The sequence below is a fragment of the Oncorhynchus gorbuscha genome, linkage group LG01, assembly GCF_021184085.1.
Source record: "Oncorhynchus gorbuscha isolate QuinsamMale2020 ecotype Even-year linkage group LG01, OgorEven_v1.0, whole genome shotgun sequence".
Lineage (NCBI taxonomy): Eukaryota > Metazoa > Chordata > Actinopteri > Salmoniformes > Salmonidae > Oncorhynchus > Oncorhynchus gorbuscha.
Window position 1 is genome coordinate 71983826 of NC_060173.1, and position 19527 is coordinate 72003352.

Here is a 19527-nt window from a genome sequence, read left to right on the forward strand (position 1 = left end):
CATCCCTGTCAGGTGAAAATATGAGAGGGAGGGAGTAAGCAGAGAAGGCAATCCATGCAGGGATCCCTCTAGCTATCGATCACAAAGCTATCATGCACTTCATTACTAGCGTCAGGGTATTAATCCCCCCAGAGTGCTGCGTGCTTTCCCACTTTCCACAACTAAGCAGACATTCAATGATATCTCTCCTCCTCCTCCACATCTTTTCCCCCACATCATGCTGCTTCGTGCTTGTTCAGTTCAGCCTGACGTGAAAGTGCTACGTACAGCGGAATTCCTTCGGTTTTAACACTGTGGGAGGTTGCAATTTCTTGTCCTTTGTGTTAGAGGTTGTAGAGAATGTATTTTAGGCACTACATTTACGAATTAAAGGATAATTGTCTGAAGTTTGATGTATCTAAGGTTATGGTATAGGGCAAAACAGACATTATAAACTCAGGGGGGAAAAAAGAAACGTCCCTTTTTCAGGACCCTGTCAAAGATCAATCGTAAAAATCAAAATATCTTAATTGTAACGGGTTTAACACTGATTCCCATACTTGTTCAATAAACAATTCATGAACATGCACCTGTGGAACAGTCGGTAAGACAGATGGTAGGCAATTAAGGTCAGTTATGAAACCTTAGGACATGAAAGAGGCCTTTCTACTACTCTGAAAAACGCCAAAAGAGAAGATGCCCAGGGTCCCAGCTCATCTGCGTGACCATGCCTTAGGCATGTTGCAAAAGGACTGCAGATGTGGCCAGGGCAATACATTGCAATGTCCGTACTGTGAGACATCTAAGACAGCGCTACAGGGAGACAGGAGAGACAGCTGATCGTCCTCGCAGTGGCAGACCACGTGTAACAACACCTGCACAGGATCGGTACATTCGAACATCACACCTGCGGGACAGGCACAGTATGGCAGCAACTACCAGAAAAACACAATCCCTCCACCAGTGCTCAGACTATCCGCAATAGACTGAGAGACGCTGGACTGAGGGCTTGTAGGCCAACCACGTCGCCTATGGGCACAATCCCACCGTCGCTGGACCAGACAGGACTGTGCGTTACAGGGAAGACATCCTCCTCCCTCATGTGGTACCTTACCTGCAGGCTCATCCTGACATGACCCTCCAGCATGACAATTCCACCAGCCATACTGCTCGTTCTGTGCGTGATTTCCTGCAAGACAGGAATGTCAGTGCTCTGCCATGGCCAGCGAAGAGCCCAGATCTCAATCCCATTAGGCACGTCTGGGACATGTTGAATCGGAGGGTGAGGGCTAGGGCCAACCACCCAGGAATGTCTAGGAACTTGCAGGTGCCTTGGTGGAACAGTGGGGTAACTTCTCACAGCAAGAACTGGCAAATCTGGTGCAGTCCATGAGGAGGAGATGCACTGCAATACTTAGTATCTGGTGTGGCCTCCAGCTGCATTGACTGTTACTTTTGATTTTGACCCCCCCTTTGTTCAGGGACACTATTCAATTTCTGTTAGTCACAACTTGTTCAGTTTGTCTGTTGTTGAAACATATGTTCATACATATATTTACACATGTTAAGTTTGCTGAAAATAAACGCAGTTGACAGTGAGAGGACACTTATTTTTACATGGAACAAGAGTTATGATAAGGCTGCAATGTGGAGTGTAGATATCTGCTGTTCAATAAATATCTGACCGTAACATTATAGTGTTCATTGGGGTCCATCATTTTCTAGTTTTTCAAAAATGAAACATTTTGTCTGTCACTCTCACGTCTTTATAGACCACAAAACATGCATGTTTTTACTCATTTAGAACCAAACACACAAACTGAGTGTCTGACAAAGCTTTTTTGTTCCCTGGCCGGCTCAGATGAGACCAGCCCGTCTAATGTGTGGGACTGTAAGAATCGCGGGGTGAATGGGACACAGAGGGGTCAGATTGTCTGGAGACTGGAGCCTGGTCCTTACTTCATGGACGGTGAGTGGGAGGAGAGAAAACGAGAGGAGAGGGAGTGAAGGAAAGAAAGCTTTAATATGATCAAGTATGATGTGGAATTGAAGCTTCAAAATGTCTTTGAGCAAAAAGTACGGTCCAATGTGATGAGATTAACAAAGGGGGAGAGGCAACGCTTAATTAACAGGTTTTTGTTCCAAATAGCACCCTATTCCTTATGTAGTGCACTACTTTTGAGCAAGGCCCATAGGGCCATTATTTAATGGTTAACTACTGGAAAGGTAATTACACTGCAATTACATAGTACACTACTTTTAATTGAATTGTTAGTTCTGTAATACATGTGAATACAAGTATTTGTGAGCAAGATGTTTGCATTACTCTGTACATACTTAACAAGCAAGATTAGAAGTCGTGTCTCACAATTGAGATTCAGCCAGCAAAAGAGTTGGTGAGGAGAGGAAAAGAGAAGTTGTGTTCATATCATGAATCTTTCTATTTCCCTCTAGCTGAGACCAAGATCTGCTTCAAGTACTACCACGGTGTCAGTGGAGCCCTGAGAGCAACCACCCCCTGCATCACTGTGAAAAACCCTGGAGTCCTGGTGTGTGTGTGTGTGTGTGTGTGTGTGTGTGTGTGTGTGTGTGTGTGTGTGTGTGTGTGTGTGTGTGTGTGTGTGTGTGTGTGTGTGTGTGTGTGTGTGTGTGTGTGTGTGTGTGTGTGTGTGTGTGTGTGTGTGTGTGTGTGTGTGTGTGTTTTACGACTGTTATTATGTTTATACAACTTCTCTGTGTCTCTCAGGGAGAAGGTCAAAGTGAGGGGCAGTCATCCACAGATCATCCTCGCAAACTAATCAGCTTTACTTTAACAGGTGAGGTGTGGTTTGGCTAAAACCAAGTAAATGTCCTCATTGACTCTGTCTTAGAAAAGGTGCACAGACTATAGTTCCATTTCAAATGATTTAGTAGAAGATTGTCAACGTTTTGGCAGCAAATTGCTTTTGTCATTTATTGATAAATCTATTGAATTAAATCTTATCAATAAGATTAATCATATTAATCTACCACTTTATTTGACCTTTTATTCCTCCTCGTGTGTTATTCCCACTTGAAAATAAGAGGTTCTAACTTTGCATATATGTATATCATCCTTCCTTTGCAATAAAACGCAGTAGGTTCTGTTCACGCTCCAATTGCAATACTAGTTCATATAGTAAGGTGCCCTTTGGTTTACCTGGCTTATGACATTGACAAGAAATTGGACTTGGCTAAACGTGTATGATATAGTTGCAGATAAAAGCCATTATTGAAACGGCTTGGCATCTTCATTTTGGAAAGTAAAAAAAAACCAAAAAGATAAACATAATGTCTACTGCCAATGTGTTGCTGTTTCACAACCTTCATCAATGCATTTGCAGAGAGGATATGTTTGGTGGAGATATTAGAAGATGGGCTCATTGTAATGGCTGGAATGGAATAAATGGAATGACATCAAAGCCCGTCCTCTTCTATCTCCACACACTAGCCCCCTCTGGTTGGCAGTTTAGCCTCCAATTTTGTTTTGTCAAAGCCTCAGACAATGCTCAGTGAAGGACCTGGGGCCGTACTGTATGTATAAGAGTCTCAGAGTCGGAATTTGCATCTATGATCAGGTCCCCCTGTCCATGTAGTCTTATTTATTGTGCTCTAAAAGGCTAAACCAATCCTGAGGCAGCACTCCTACTCTGATACTGTTGATACATACATCCCCTGATGTGATGATAATCTTCCTCTGTGTAGATATGCGTGCGGTGGGGCTGAAGAAGGGAATGTTCTTCAACCCGGATCCCTACCTGAAGATGTCCATCCACCCTGGGAAGAGGAGCGGCTTCCCCACCTTCAGCCACCATGGACAGGAGAGACGCTCCGCCATCATCGCCAACACCACCAACCCTAAGTGGCACGGAGAGGTGATATATATTCCCTATTATTTACAAAATTGTGAAGGTTAGACATTTGAAATCAATCTGGCTGAAGAGACTAGGTCAGGGATTGGTAAATTTGATAGGGGTGGGAGGCACACAATCTGAACTCCTCATGAGGGGCTGATGTGGCTTGCGGGTCTGTGTATCCACATCCATACCCACACATGCATCCGCTAACCTTTTGGGGTTGCCCATCCCTGGTCTTCCAAATAAAGAGTTAATGGGGAGCCGAGCAAGGCTTTCCCTTTTTGTGTCTCGCTTGGCGTCTCAGATGGTCGCTGTCCACTGTCATGCTGAACTTCAGAATTCTGATTAAGTTGCTGTACACTTAAATTGGACCTGAACCTTTGATTGGCGCAATTCACTTCTTGTTTACCATTTAAAAATCTATTTTTGGAAAAAGCCAGCTCATAGAAACATGTTCTAACAGTCTGTGTCTCCCTCCCTCTGTAGAAATACACTTTCGTAGCACTGATGACAGATATTCTGAACATCGAGGTGAAGGACAAGTTTGCCAAAAGTCGACCAATCATCAAGCGCTTCCTTGGTCAGCTGACCATTCCTGTCCAGAGGCTGATTGAGAAGATACCTGGGTAGGTAACATGGCAAACGGACGCACCCATGCATACACTACCGATCAAAGTTTTAGAACACCACCTCATTCAAAGGTTTTTCTTTATTTGTACTATTTTCTACATTGTAGAATAATAGTGAAGACATCAAAACTATGAAATAACACGTACAGTGGGGAGAACAAGTATTTTATACATTGCCGATTTTGCAGGTTTTCCTACTTACAAAGCATGTAGCATTTTATTGCATGACATAAGTATTTGATACATCAGAAAAGCAAAACTTAATATTTGGTCCTGTTGTTCTTGACCTGGTTTTCACACACTGCAGCAGGGATTTTGGCCCACTTCTCCATACAGACCTACTCCAGATCCTTCAGGTTTCGGGCTGTCGCTGGGCAATGCGGACTTTCAGCTCCCTCCAAAGATGTTTTTATTGGGTTCAGGTCTGGAAACTGGCTAGGCCACTCCAAGGCCTTGAGATGCTTCTTACGGAGCCACTCCTTAGTTGCCCTGGCTGTGTGTTTCTGGTCGTTGTTTACATTTACATTACATTTAAGTCATTTAGCAGACGCTCTTATCCAGAGCGACTTACAAATTGGTGCATTCACCTTATGACATCCAGTGGAACAGTCACTTTACAATAGTGCATCTAAATCTTAAAGGGGGGGGTGAGAGGGATACTTATCCTATCCTAGGTATTCCTTGAAGAGGTGGGGTTTCAGGTGTCTCCGGAAGGTGGTGATTGACTCCGCTGTCCTGGCGTCGTGAGGGAGTTTGTTCCACCATTGGGGGGCCAGAGCAGCGAACAGTTTTGACTGGGCTGAGCGGGAGCTGTACTTCCTCAGTGGTAGGGAGGCGAGCAGGCCAGAGGTGGATGAACGCAGTGCCCTTGTTTGGGTGTAGGGCCTGATCAGAGCCTGGAGGTACTGAGGTGCCGTTCCCCTCACAGCTCCGTAGGCAAGCACCATGGTCTTGTAGCGGATGCGAGCTTCAACTGGAAGCCAGTGGAGAGAACGGAGGAGCGGGGTGACGTGAGAGAACTTGGGAAGGTTGAACACCAGACGGGCTGCGGCGTTCTGGATGAGTTGAAGGGGTTTAATGGCACAGGCAGGGAGCCCAGCCAACAGCGAGTTGCAGTAATCCAGACGGGAGATGACAAGTGCCTGGGTTAGGACCTGCGCCGCTTCCTGTGTGAGGCAGGGTCGTACTCTGCGGATGTTGTAGAGCATGAACCTACAGGAACGGGCCACCGCCTTGATGTTGGTTGAGAACGACAGGGTGTTGTCCAGGATCACGCCAAGGTTCTTAGCGCTCTGGGAGGAGGACACAATGGAGTTGTCAACCGTGATGGCGAGATCATGGAATGGGCAGTCCTTCCCCGGGAGGAAGAGCAGCTCCGTCTTGCCGAGGTTCAGCTTGAGATGGTGATCAGTCATCCACACTGATGTCTGCCAGACATGCAGAGATGCGATTCGCCACCTGGTCATCAGAAGGGGGAAAGGAGAAGATTAGTTGTGTGTCGTCAGCATAGCAATGATAGGAGAGACCATGTGAGTTTATGACAGAGCCAAGTGACTTGGTGTATAGCGAGAATAGGAGAGGGCCTAGAACAGAGCCCTGGGGGACACCAGTGGTGAGAGCGCGTGGTGAGGAGACAGATTCTCGCCACGCCACCTGGTAGGAGCGACCTGTCAGGTAGGACGCAATCCAAGCGTGGGCCGCGCCGGAGATGCCCAACTCGGAGAGGGTGGAGAGGAGGATCTGATGGTTCACAGTATCGAAGGCAGCCGATAGATCTAGAAGGATGAGAGCAGAGGAGAGAGAGTTAGCTTTAGCAGTGCGGAGCGCCTCCGTGATACAGAGGAGAGCAGTCTCAGTTGAATGACTAGTCTTGAAACCTGACTGATTTGGATCAAGAAGGTCATTCAGAGAGAGATAGCGGGAGAGCTGGCCAAGGACGGCACGTTCAAGAGTTTTGGAGAGAAAAGAAAGAAGGGATACTGGTCTGTAATTGTTGACATCGGAGGGATCGAGTGTAGGTTTTTTCAGAAGGGGTGCAACTCTCGCTCTCTTGAAGACGGATGGGACGTAGCCAGCGGTCAGGGATGAGTTGATGAGCGAGGTGAGGTAAGGGAGAAGGTCTCCGGAAATGGTCTGGAGAAGAGAGGAGGGGATAGGGTCAAGCGGGCAGGTTGTTGGGCGGCCGGCCGTCACAAGACGCGAGATTTCATCTGGAGAGAGAGGGGAGAAAGAGGTCAGAGCACAGGGTAGGGCAGTGTGAGCAGAACCAGTGGTGTCGTTTGACTTAGCAAACGAGGATCGGATGTCGTCAACCTTCTTTTCAAAATGGTTGACGAAGTCATCTGCAGAGAGGGAGGAGGGGGGAGGGGGAGGAGGATTCAGGAGGGAGGAGAAGGTGGCAAAGAGCTTCCTAGGGTTAGAGGCAGATGCTTGGAATTTAGCGTGGTAGAAAGTGGCTTTAGCAGCAGAGACAGAGGAGGAAAATGTAGAGAGGAGGGAGTGAAAGGATGCCAGGTCCGCAGGGAGGCGAGTTTTCCTCCATTTCCGGGCTGCCCGAGCCCTGTTCTGTGAGCTCGCAATGAGTCATCGAGCCACGGAGCGGGAGGGGAGGACCGAGCCGGCCTGGAGGATAGGGGACATAGAGAGTCAAAGGATGCAGAGAGGGAGGAGAGAGGGTTGAGGAGGCAGAATCAGGAGATAGGTTGGAGAAGGTTTGAGCGGAGGGAAGAGATGATAGGATGGAAGAGGAGAGAGTAGCGGGGGAGAGAGAGCGAAGGTTGGGACGGCGCGATACCATCAAGGGGCAGTGTGGGAGGTGTTGGATGAGAAGAGGGAAAAGGATACAAGGTAGTGGTCGGAGACTTGGAGGGAGTTGCAATGAGGTTAGTGGAAGAACAGCATCTAGTAAAGATGAGGTCGAGCGTATTGCCTGCCTTGTGAGTAGGGGGAAATTGAGAGGGTGAGGTCAAAAGAGGAGAGGAGTGGAAAGAAGGAGGCAGAGAGGAAAGAGTCAAAGGTAGACGTGGGGAGGTTAAAGTCGCCCAGAACTGTGAGAGGTGAGCCGTCCTCAGGAAAGGAGCTTATCAAGGCATCAAGCTCAACTCTCCGAGGGAACCTGGAGGGCGATAAATGATAAGGATGTTAAGCTTGAAAGGGCTGGTAACTGTGACAGCATGGAATTCAAAGGAGGTGATAGACAGATGGGTAAGGGGAGAAAGAGAGAATGACCACTTGGGAGAGATGAGGATCTCGGTGCCACCACCCCGCTGACCAGAAGCTCTCGGGTGTGCGAGAACACGTGGGCGGACGAAGAGAGAGCAGTAGGAGTAGCAGTGTTGTCTGTGGTGATCCATGTTTCCGTCAGTGCCAAGAAGTCGAGGGACTGGAGGGAGGCATAGGCTGAGATGAACTCTGCCTTGTTGACCACAGATTGGCAGTTCCAGAGGCTACCTGAGACCTGGAACTCCATGGGTCGTGCGCGCTGGGACCACCAGATTAGGGTGGCGCCCACGCGGTGTGGAGCGTTTGTATGGTCTGTGCAGAGGAGAGAACAGGGATAAACAGACACATAGTTGACAGGCTCACGCTAATGCAAAGGAGATTGGAATGACAAGTGGACTACACGTCTCGAATGTTCAGAAAGTTAAGCTACGTGCAAGAATCTTATTGACTAAAATTATTAAAATGATACAGTACTGCTGAAGTAGGCTAGCTGGCAGTGGGTGCGTTGTTGACACTACACTAATCAAGTCGTTCCGTTGAGTGTAATAGTTTCTGCAGTGCTGTTATTCGGGGGCTAGCTGGCTAGCTAGTAGTGATGTTTACGTTACGTTGCGTTAAAAGAACGATAATAGCTGGCTAGCTAACCTAGAAAATCGCTCTAGACTAGATACAAAGACGGCTATGTAGCTAGCTATGTAGCTAGCTACGAACAAACAAATCAAACCTTTGTACTGTAATGAAATGAAGTGAAAATGTGATACTACCTGTGAATGCGACCGGGTTGTTGAGTGCTATTCAGAAGACGTTGGCTAGCGTTGGCTAGCTGTTGGCTAGCTAGCAGAGTCTCCTACGTTAAGTACGACAAATAGCTGGCTTTTAATCAAGACTACACACTCTAAACATAAACAACACAATTATCTTGGATACAAAGACAGCAAAGACAGCTATGTAGCTAGCTAACACTACACTAATCAAGTCGTTCAGTTGAGGTGTAATAGTTTCTCCAGTGCAGCTAATCAGTGGACGTTAGCTAGCTGGCTAAGTGAGGATACAAAAACGGCTATGTAGAGATTAGACAAATCAAACCGTTGTGCTATAATGAAATATAATGAGATGTAATGAAAAAGTTACTACTACCTGCGGGAGCGAAGTGCCGATGCGACCACTCGCTCCAACCCGGAAGTAGACAGAAGATGGGTCGTGGCTGGAAGACCCAGCCACGACCCATCTTCAATGCTCTTACTGAGGGAAGGAGGTTGTTGGCCAAGATCTCGCAATACATGGGCCCTTCCATCCTCCCCTCAATACGGTGCAGTCGTCCTGTCCCCTTTGCAGAAATGCATCCCCAAAGAATGATGTCCACCTCCATGTGGTTGTACTCATCCTTCTTCCTCCAAACACGGCAGTGGAGTTTAGACCAAAAAGCTCTATTTTTGTCTCATCAGACGACATGACCTTCTCTCATTCCTCCTCTGGATCATTCAGATGGTCATTGGAAAACTTCAGAAGCTCTGGGCTGATCCCTCACCTTCCTCATGATCATTGATGCCCCATGAGGTGAACTCATTTTTGTTCATCAGACGACATGACCTTCTCTCATTCCTCCTCTGGATCATTCAGATGGTCATTGGAAAACTTCAGACGGGCCTGGACATTTTCAGAGGGACCTTTGAGATTTTAATCCATGACTGCGTGTGTGTTACCTTTGAGACTGTGGTCCCAGCTCTCTTCAGGTCATCGACCAGGTCCTGCCCGTGTAGTTCAAAATGGAGCCCCAGAACGAGGGTGATTGACCGTCATCTTGAACTTCTTCCATTTTCTAATAATTGCGCCAACAGTTGTTGCCTTCTCACCAAGCTGCTTGCCTTTTGTCCTGTAGCCCATCCCAGCCTTCTGCAGGCTGATCCCTGATGTCCTTACACAGCTCTCTGGTCTTGGCCATTGTGGAGTGGTTGGAGTCTGTTTGATTGAGTGTGTGGACAGTGTAACGGCGTTCTTCGTTTGTAGAAAGAGAGTCGGACCGAAATGCAGCGTGGTGGTTACTCATGTCTTTAATGAAAGAATAGCGATACATGAAAATAACTGAAAGATACGAAAACAACAAACGGAACGTGAAACCTATTACAGCCCATCTGGTGAACACTACACAGAGACAGGAACAATCACCCACGAAATACAAAGAGAAACCCCGGCTACCTAAATACGGTTCCCAATCAGAGACAACGAGAATCACCTGACTCTGATTGAGAACATTTATAAACCCATGTCACACCCTGGCCTGACCAAATATATAACGAAAACACAAAACACTATGACCAAGGCGTGACAGACAGGTGTCTTTTATACAGGTAACGAGTTCAAACAGGTGCAGTTAATACAGGTAATGAGTGGAGAACAGGAGGGATTCTTAAAGAAAAACTAACAGGTCTGTGAGAGCCGGAATTCTTACTGGTTGGTAGGTGATCAAATACTTATGTCATGCAATAAAATGCTAATTAATTACTTAAACATCATACAATGTGATTTTTTGTTTTAGATTCCGTCTCCTAACAGTTGAAAAAATCCAAAATAGTGTTTAACCAATCTAAATATATTTGAGATTCTTCAAATAGCCGTCCTTTGCCTTGATGACAGCTTTGCACACTCTTGGCATTCTCTCAACCTGGAATGCTTTTCCAACAGTCTTGAAATGAAAATGAAGAATGAGTAGGTCTTCCAAAACATTTGACTGGTAGTGTAGGTGTTCTTACTGACACTCAGGTATACCCATGCTCATAATTGTTGATTGTTCACTGTACTTTATCATTGCCTGTTCACTACAGTTGAGTGATTGCCTTTGGTTGTTTTGTATGTTCGTCCATCTGTCTGTTTTCAGTGTCCAGCCTCTGAGCTTCTCTCTGTGTCGACGGTTGCCCACTGAGCATGTGAGTGGCCAGATGCAGTTCAAAGTGGAGCTGACATCCACTGGACCTGACGGTGAGGACCATTTACCTTTTCATTTATTGTGTTTAACAACTATATTAAAGTATAGTCGTGGCCAAAGGTTTTGAGAATGACACAAATATTAATTTCCACAAAGTTTGCTGCTTCAGTGTCTTTAGATATTTTTGTCAGATGTTACTATGGAGTACTGAAGTATAATTACAAGCATTTCATAAGTGTCAAAGGCTTTTCTTGACAATTACATGAAGTTGATGCAAAGAGTCAATATTTGCAGTGTTGACCCTTCTTTTTCAAGACCTCTGCAATCCGCCCTGGCATGCTATCAATTAATTTCTGGGCCACATCCTGACTGATGGCAGCCTATTCTTGCATAATCAATGCTTGGAGTTTGTCAGAATTTGTGGGTTTTTGTTTGTCCAGCCGCCTCTTGAGGATTGACCACACGTTCTCAATGGGATTAAGGTCTGGGGAGTTTCCTGGACATGGACCCAAAATATTGATGTTTTGTTCTCAGAGCCACTTGCCTTATGGCAAGGTGCTCCATCATGCTGGATCATCATGCTGGCATTGTTTGTCACCAAACTGTTCCTGGATGGTTGGAAGAAATTGATCTCGGAGGATGTGCTGGTACCATTCTTTATTCATGGCTGTGTTCTTAGGCAAAATTGTGAGTGAGCCCACTCCCTTGGCTGAGAAACAACACCACACATGAATGGTCTCAGGATGCTTTACTGTTGGCATGACACAGGACTGATGGTAGCGCTCACCTTGTCTTTTCCGTACAAGCTTTTTTCCGGATGCCCCAAACAGTCGGAAAGGGGATTCCTCAGAAAAAGTGACTTTACCCCAGTCCTCAGCAGTCCAATCCCTGTACCTTTTGCAGAATATCAGTCTGTCCCTGATGTTTTTTGTGGAGAGAAGTGGCTTCTTTGCTGCCCTTCTTGACACCAGGCCATCCTCCAAAAGTCTTTGCCTTACTGTGTGTGCAAATGCACTCACACCTGCCTGCTGTCATTCCTGAGCAAGCTCTGTACTGGTGGTGCCCCGATCCCACAGCTGAATCAACTTTAGGAGACGGTCTTGGCGCTTGCTGGACTTTCTTGGGCGCCCTGAAGCCTTCTTTACATCAATTGAACCGCTCTCCTTGAAGTTCTTAATGATTCGACAAATGGTTGATTTAGGTGCAATCTTACTGGCAGAAATATCCTTGCCTGTGAAGGCATTTTTGTGCAAAGCAATGATGACGGCACGCGTTTCCTTGCAGGTAACCATGATTGACAGAGGAAGAACAATGATTCCAAGTACCACCCTGCTTTTGAAGCTTCCAGTCTGTTATTTGAACTCAATCAGCATGACAGAGTGATCTCCAGCCTTGTCCTCGTCAACACTCACACCTGTTTAATGAGAGAATCACTGACATGATGTCAGCTGGTCCTTTTGTGGCAGGGCTGAATTGCGGTGGAAATGTTTTTTGGGGATTCAGTTCATTTCCATGGCAAAGAGGGACTTTGCCATTAATTGCAATTCATCTGAACACTCTTCATAACATTCTGGAGTATATGCAAATTGCCATTATACAAACTGAGGCAGCAGACCTTGTGAAAATTAATATTTGTTTCATTCTCAAACCTTTTGGCCACGACTGTACACACTGATGAATTGTAATGTAATAAAAATCAAGGTATTACAAAATTATACATTTTTCTCTTTCATGCTCAGGGGCCTCACTAGACTTTATCATCGGTGTGCCCAATAATGGGGCCCCAGGGACTCCGTCAGATGACGAGGATCTGCCGCATCCACTCCCAGGGGTGGTCACTGGAGGCCCCTCCCCTACTGGCTCTCTGGGCTCACGGAGGTCCTGGGAAGGCGGGGCCACAGCTTATCCAGTCCCAGACTACAGGGACTTCAGCGGTACAGAGGGCGGAACCACAGAGGGTGAATCCTACTCTGGCCCTCAACGGCTGCAGAGGTCCCTAAGTGAAGGCCTGGATGCCATCGAGGCCCCCAAGGGTCCCGGAGAGAGGCCCCTAGGCGCTGCCTCCCCGAAGCTGCGGTCTAGCTTTCCCACTCACACACGTCTCAGTGCCATGCTGCACATTGACTCGGACGAAGAAGAGGAGCGCTCGGGGTCCACTGACATCTACCCGGTGCCCGGGTCCCCCCTGCTGCTCAATGGCGGCCATGACGAAGATCTCTTCCCAGAGCTACAACTGGACTCTGACACTGAGCAGCCTCAGCCCAGGGTGGAGGGTGATGAACAGGAGGGGGTAAAGGGGGAAGAATGTGCCACTGGTGGTGAATCTTATGTGGCCCCTGAGTTAGACCTGGCCCTCGACTTGGAAGACGCCTCTGAGCCTGATGTTTTCTCAGAGGTGGAGGAAGTTCCTTTCTTCTCAGAGGTGCTGTCCCAGAGTCTTTTGACTGAGGTCCTGGAGGGGCCAGAAGAGCGCCAGGGGCCCGCTGACGACCCCTCGTCGGAGATTGACTCATGCTCCATGGCAACAGCCCCACAGACAGTCTTCTCTTCCTCAGAGAGTTGCCCAATCACGATGTCCACAGCTCAGGTGAGTGTGACTGGTGGTGCAGTAATTAGATCTTAAAGGCCCAATGCAGTCATTTTTCTATAAATCTCAAAAAAATCTGAATAATAATTAAATACCTTAATGTAATAGTATTCTGTTAAAATGGGCCCCCCAAAAATTGTGGCAGAAAACTATTTCTCAAGCTAAATTTTTGATCGGACTGTCTGGGAGTGGTCTGAATGGGGAGGGGAAAACTGAAAACTAGCTGTTATTGGCAGAAAGGTTTGGAGCTCTCTTTGTTATTGGTCTATTAAACAATTGACCATATCGTGATCTCACCATGGAAAGCCAGAACTCCCGCTCATGCAAACCTGCTGATTAGAAGGTCCTGTGTAGATTGTATTTTTAAGAAGCAACTATGAGGAAATAACACTGATCCAATGTTTTCACACTTTTACAGTGTTAGTTTCATCAGCTGTTGTACAATATGTGTAACATATACACGGGAAGTCAGGAAGCAGGTGCAGAAGGTGAGTTTAATGATAAGAATAAGGCAGAAAACAGAAACGTACTGAACGTGCTACTGAGGGCAAAATAAAGGGAGCTTAATCAAGGTGATGATGAGATCCAGGTGTGCGTAACAAGGGGAAGCAGGTGTGGGTAAGGATGGTTGCCAGGACCGGTGGTTAGTAGACCTGCGACGTCGAGTGAGAGTAGGTGTGACAATATGATACAAAACACAGGAAAAACTGAATGTTGACTACACTGAGCTTTTAACCTGTGGTTAAAAGTTCTCTATGCAATAATTCCACCTCAAATAGCCTATAGTACATCTCTAGTAGTAAGTAAAATAATAATCTTGGAAATCCTGAACTAAAGTCTTGCGTAATTGCGTCGGATTATCTATTAAATTCTGGGGACAAATGTGTTAAAATATACTACAACAAGGAATGAAAGCAGGGCGGTAGCTCCACCGCCTCTCTTTACAGGCAAGTCTATGGGAATGTCCATGAATGTGGATGCTTTTCTTACTTACAATAAAAGTGACTCCAAAATGACACAACATTATTTACCATTCAGTTCTTATTGGGTAATAATCCAAAGAAATCCAAACATAATCCAAAGAAAACAACAAAAATAAACTGCAAATGCATCCAACAAGTTTGTAGAGTCACAAGCATGATGTTGTCATTGTGTGCATGGAATATGGGACCAAATACTAAACTTTTGGGGGGGGGGGTAAAAAGAAACAGCTTAGAGCTAAGCACAGGCAAAATCCTAGAGGGAAACCTGGCTCAGTCTGCTTTCCAACAGACACTGAGAGACAAATTCACCTTTCAGTAGGACAATAACCTAAAACGCAAAGCCAAATATACAATGTCGTGGCTTACCAAGACGACGTTGAATGTTCCTGAGTGTCCTAGTTGCAGTTTTGACTTAAATCAGGTGGAAAATCTATGGCAGGATTTAAATGGATGTTTAGCAATGATCAACAACCAACTTGACAGAGATAGAATAATGTGCAAACATTGTACAATCCAGTTGTGCAAAGCTCTTATAGATTTACCCAGAAAGACTCACAGCTGTGATCGCTGCCAAAGGTGTTTATAACAGGTATTGACTCACGAATACTTATGCAAATGAGATATTTCTGTATTTCTAAAAACATGTTTTCACTTTGTCATTATGGGATATTGTGTGTAGAAAAACACAATGGGTGAGAAAAACACAATGTAATCCATCTTGAATTCAGACTTTAACACAACAAAATGTGGAATAAGTCAAGAAATATGAATTCTTTCTGAAGGTACTGTACATCTGGTTTGGACTGTGTTATTGGTAAAACAAAAAGTTGTGTAAACACAGAATGCCTTTCGAGATAGTGCTGGCGGGTTAACACAAATGCTAACAATGTCAGTTTAGTGTTGTAGGTGTGCAAATATTATTCACCAAAGCAAATAAGGTGCATTAACAGCATGTATTAACGCTCCACTACATCCCTGGTCCTAACCCACCATTTGGGAAAGAACACTGACCTCATCGGCCTTCATGCTGTTGGATGTCTTTGGGCTTTGTAGGAGGTGGATGCAGGGGCAGAAACTGCCATTGACCCAGGAGGAGATACCATCACCGACAACTCACCCACCAGTCAGCATGTAGACGATGAGGGAGATGAGCAGACGCCAGCCAATGAGGTTGAAGGAGATGCTCCATCAGCCAATGAGCTCGAGCCAGGAGAGGAGATAAGTGAGCTTAGGCGGAGCTTGCAGGCATCTGGGGGGGGGTGTCCCAGGATGAGGTGGAGGAGGAGCCAAGGCCAGCGGGAGATGCAGGATCTGTGGATTCAGATGCAGTTGCCACGGAGACGGATGGAGAGGACGGTATGTAACTACCACCTTTTTAAAAATATTTTTTTGTTACGCATTATTTTAGTCTGATGTTTACCTGATATTTACTTTTAAATGGCATTCTGAAATGATAATCTATTTTGAGTCCTTGGGATTCATTAAAACATCTACATACTCCCCAACCTGGAACAATCATTAAATATTATTCCCTCATTCATCCAGTAGAAATGAATAGTGAATTACAATAAAACTGTAAAAGGCTATGTGTTCTGCCTTTCCTGAATGTTGCGTATGCTCAGGTGCTCAAGTGAACGGTCACCCCGTTCACTCGCTCCCCACAGTGCGCCATGACATCCACCGATACCAACGAGTGGACGAACCCTTACCTCCTAGTAAGTGTCTCTGTACATACTACCTCTGTAGGTATTTGAGGTGAAGGAAGATGACAAAAGAGAAAGAAAGCTTGATATAGTATGTGTATTTGTCTCGATAGAGAGCATTTGTTTGTACTTGTGCCATACTGGCTTCTGTGACAACATGCGCAATAACTGTTAAAAGTTTAAAAGTTTTCTTCTACCACTTCTATGAATCGGTGAACTGAAAGGGTGCATACTTCCACCTAAAGTGTACTGGTATAAAGCCAGGGTTTGTGATTTACTGCCACCTACAGTTATAAAATGTTTGCTCAGGAATATAGTTAATTGGCTGATCTCTCCTTATGACCTGGATGGAATTATGTGATCTTTCCTTAACCCATACTGTACTTCAAATTGGTGGAATTCCTCAATGGCGCTGCCCATGTTAAAACACGCTTTGGGGCACTACAGCTGTCTATCTTAGAAAAGTGGGCCAAATCATAGACTAAGTCCTATGTGCACAATGGTCTACTGTATGTTTGTTATTTCAAGGTGCAATGGTTGGATGTTAGAATGCATCCGTGCATGTCAACCACGTGTGAATTCAGTTTGACTGCGACTGTTTGTAGCACTCTATTCCCTATGGGCCCTGGTTAAAAGTAATGCAGTAAAATGGAAATGGGGTGCCATTTGGGACGTTACCTGTGTCTTAAATGTAAAGCAATGTGTTTGTTCTCCTTACAGACTGGGAGGCGAGGATCGATAGTCACGGTCGTATTTTCTTTGTGGATCATGTGAACCGGACCACCACGTGGCAGCGCCCCACCGGACCACCTGCCCCCCAGGGCCTGACCCGCTCCAACTCCATCCAACAGATGGAGCAGCTCAACCGCAGGTCTGTGTGTGTGTGTGTGTGTGTGTGTGTGTGTGTGTGTGTGTGTGTGTGTGTGTGTGTGTGTGTGTGTGTGTATGTATGTATGTATGTATGTATGTATATATATATATATATATATATATATATATATATATATATATATATATATATATATACACACACACACACCCTCTCTCTCACACACACTCACGTGCACACATACTTTTGTAACTTCAGTCCTCTGTATTTCCCCTTCACACCCATTTCTGTGTCTCTGTATTTTTCTCCGTCAGGTATCAGAGCATAAGGAGGACGATGACGAGCGAGAGGTCCGAGGAGAACACAGTTGACCTCCCGCCAGAGCTCACAGAGAGTGACCTTCTACCCCAGACCATCCCTGGTGCGCTAGTATAGTCTCTCACACACACACAAACAAACAAACAAACAAACACAGGGCTATAAAGTGCTACCAGTTTCGTCCCAAATTTTGCTGTGCAAAATTTTAATTTGGGAGCATTATGCTTGCAAAATTACTATAGCGAATACTGCTTGTTTCTATTCGAAACTGTTCAAAAGGTCTGACCCACATTACCTGTGCAATGTCTTTTTTTCTTCCTGTCATAGATTGGGTGGGCGCATTTTACATTCATAAACCATGTCACGGGTGGTTCTAAAACATATCTAAAACATCAAAAATGGAACTCTTAATAAAACTGGTGGGCCTCGAGGGACCCACCTCTTAGGCTAATGAGACGTCATTCTGATTGCAACATTCAAACAGTGTAATTAATATATTTCATATATGCTATGGCAAAATTATAATTTGGTTGTATTTTTTAAAAATATAAGAATATGAAGAAAAACAAATAACACACTAGGATTTTAATTAGTTTGATACTGTAGGCTATATGAAAAACAAAAAATCAAATGTTTTGTGGAGTACCTTTGTTACAACTATGACACAGCTTATTTCAATAAATTACCCCAACCACCAAGATGCATGGTCAGCAAGATGCGCGGTAAATGAAAACATCAGTAGCCTAAACATCATTTATAAGTGCCAACTGTGCTTGATACAGGGTGAAAATCAGCACAAAATCAATTAATGCCATTATAGTCGCCTACGTAATTACTGGGACAGTGAAGCATTTTCTCTACTTTGTGCTGTGCTGGAGTACAGAGCCAAGAGGTTAAAGTAGTGTAGACTGTCAGCTTTAATGTGAGGGTATTGTCATCCATATCGGGTGAACTGTTTAGAAATTACAGCACTGTTTGTACTTAGTCCCTACATTTTAGGGGACTAATGATTAGGACAAATTCACTTCAGTCAATCAAATTTATGATTACATCCAGCTTGTGACTCTATAAACTTGTTGGCTGCATTTGCTATTTGTTTTGGATGTGTTTCAGATAATTTTTTTGTCTGATAGAAATGAATGGTAAATAATGTGTTGTCATTTTGGAGTCACTTTTATTGTAAATAAGAATTCATGTGGATGCGACTATGACGTCCTGAATGAATCCTCAATAATGATGACTGAGAAAGTTAGACATATACAAATATCATCCCCCGAAAAGATGCTAACCTTCACTGACTGTTATAGTAACGGTGAGAGGTTGTCATGTCTTTGAGGGGAATGATATTTGTGCTTCTGTGACTTGATCACGTTTATTTAACCTGTTCTTATATGTGTGAAATTAGTTTCGGTATAGTTTAGGTTCAGTTTCTAGACAATTATCAGGGTGATTATTAACTGGGTAATGCACTTTCAACTGTTGGGAGAAGCTTCAGCAGTTATAGTGTAAAAAGGATAGTTCAGCTAAATTACATATTGGTTTCCTTACCCTGTAAGCAGTCTATGCATAAGGTATGACAGCAATCCCTGCGTTGGTTTAGTTTACCTGGCACTATTTCTACATGGTAATATTTTAGCATTTGTGGCACAAATCTCATTCAAGTCATGGGATCAATATTAGCATTTTTCACGCATGTTCAAATCATCTATTAGTGACTGTTGAGCTTCACAGTTAATTTGACATACTTTTGGATGATTTGGACATGATGCGCTAAAAATGCTTATCGGTCCAATGGCTTGAATGGGATTTGTGCCACAAATGCTCATACGTTAGCCTGTGGAAACGGTGCCAGGGAAACTAAAGCAAAGCGTAAAATGCTGTCATACCTTGTCTATTGACTGCAATCAGGGTAAGGAAACCAGTGTCATTTTGTAATTTGGGTTAACTATTCCTTTAAAAAGACAGTGTACAATTTCCAATGTTATGCATTTCAATAGGAAAACAGCTTATTTACATAATGTAAAAAATAACATATTCTACAAATGACTTAATTTCAATGACAGGTATTTGTATCAACATTTTAGCTTTTTATAATAAACATATGTATTTACAGGGTTACATATTAATTTTTAGGCCACAACTGTTATGCAGGTGAATGAGGACCCAAAAGCGACTTAGCGAAAACAGAGTCTTTATTCCAGTAAAACTCAAGACGAAAACAAAACATGAAAAAACTTAATTCCACTCGTAGTGACGAGGACAGACTGGAGACTCGACCATTGACTGCAGGTTGCCTCGGGAAGGCACCGACCGTAGCAGACTAAGGCACCTGCTACACGCAGCATCTGAAGGAGACAAGACACGACAGGGCGAGACAATGACACAGCACAGCGAACATCATACAAGGATCCGACAGGACAGAAACGGAAAACAAGGGGAGAAATAGGGATTCTAATCAGAGGACAAGATAGGGGACAGG

At 44.8% G+C, this 19527-nt stretch overlaps 2 protein-coding genes across 2 annotated transcripts in view; both read left to right on the forward strand.

Moving 5' to 3' along the window:
* LOC124037612 (E3 ubiquitin-protein ligase HECW2-like) overlaps positions 1-17144 on the forward strand; it is a 49982-nt gene extending 32838 nt beyond the window's left edge. The window contains exons 4-14 of the mRNA XM_046352528.1: positions 1841-1948; positions 2434-2528; positions 2726-2795; positions 3703-3872; positions 4341-4480; positions 10581-10681; positions 12368-13215; positions 15252-15554; positions 15821-15913; positions 16622-16772; positions 17045-17144. Of these exons, the coding sequence (XP_046208484.1) occupies positions 1841-1948; positions 2434-2528; positions 2726-2795; positions 3703-3872; positions 4341-4480; positions 10581-10681; positions 12368-13215; positions 15252-15554; positions 15821-15832 (1847 nt within the window). The 3' untranslated portion in view covers positions 15833-15913; positions 16622-16772; positions 17045-17144. The remainder of the gene's footprint in view (positions 1-1840; positions 1949-2433; positions 2529-2725; positions 2796-3702; positions 3873-4340; positions 4481-10580; positions 10682-12367; positions 13216-15251; positions 15555-15820; positions 15914-16621; positions 16773-17044) is intronic.
* LOC124041657 (inactive dipeptidyl peptidase 10-like) overlaps positions 1-19527 on the forward strand; it is a 370729-nt gene that overhangs the window by 118447 nt on the left and 232755 nt on the right. The window lies entirely within an intron of this gene.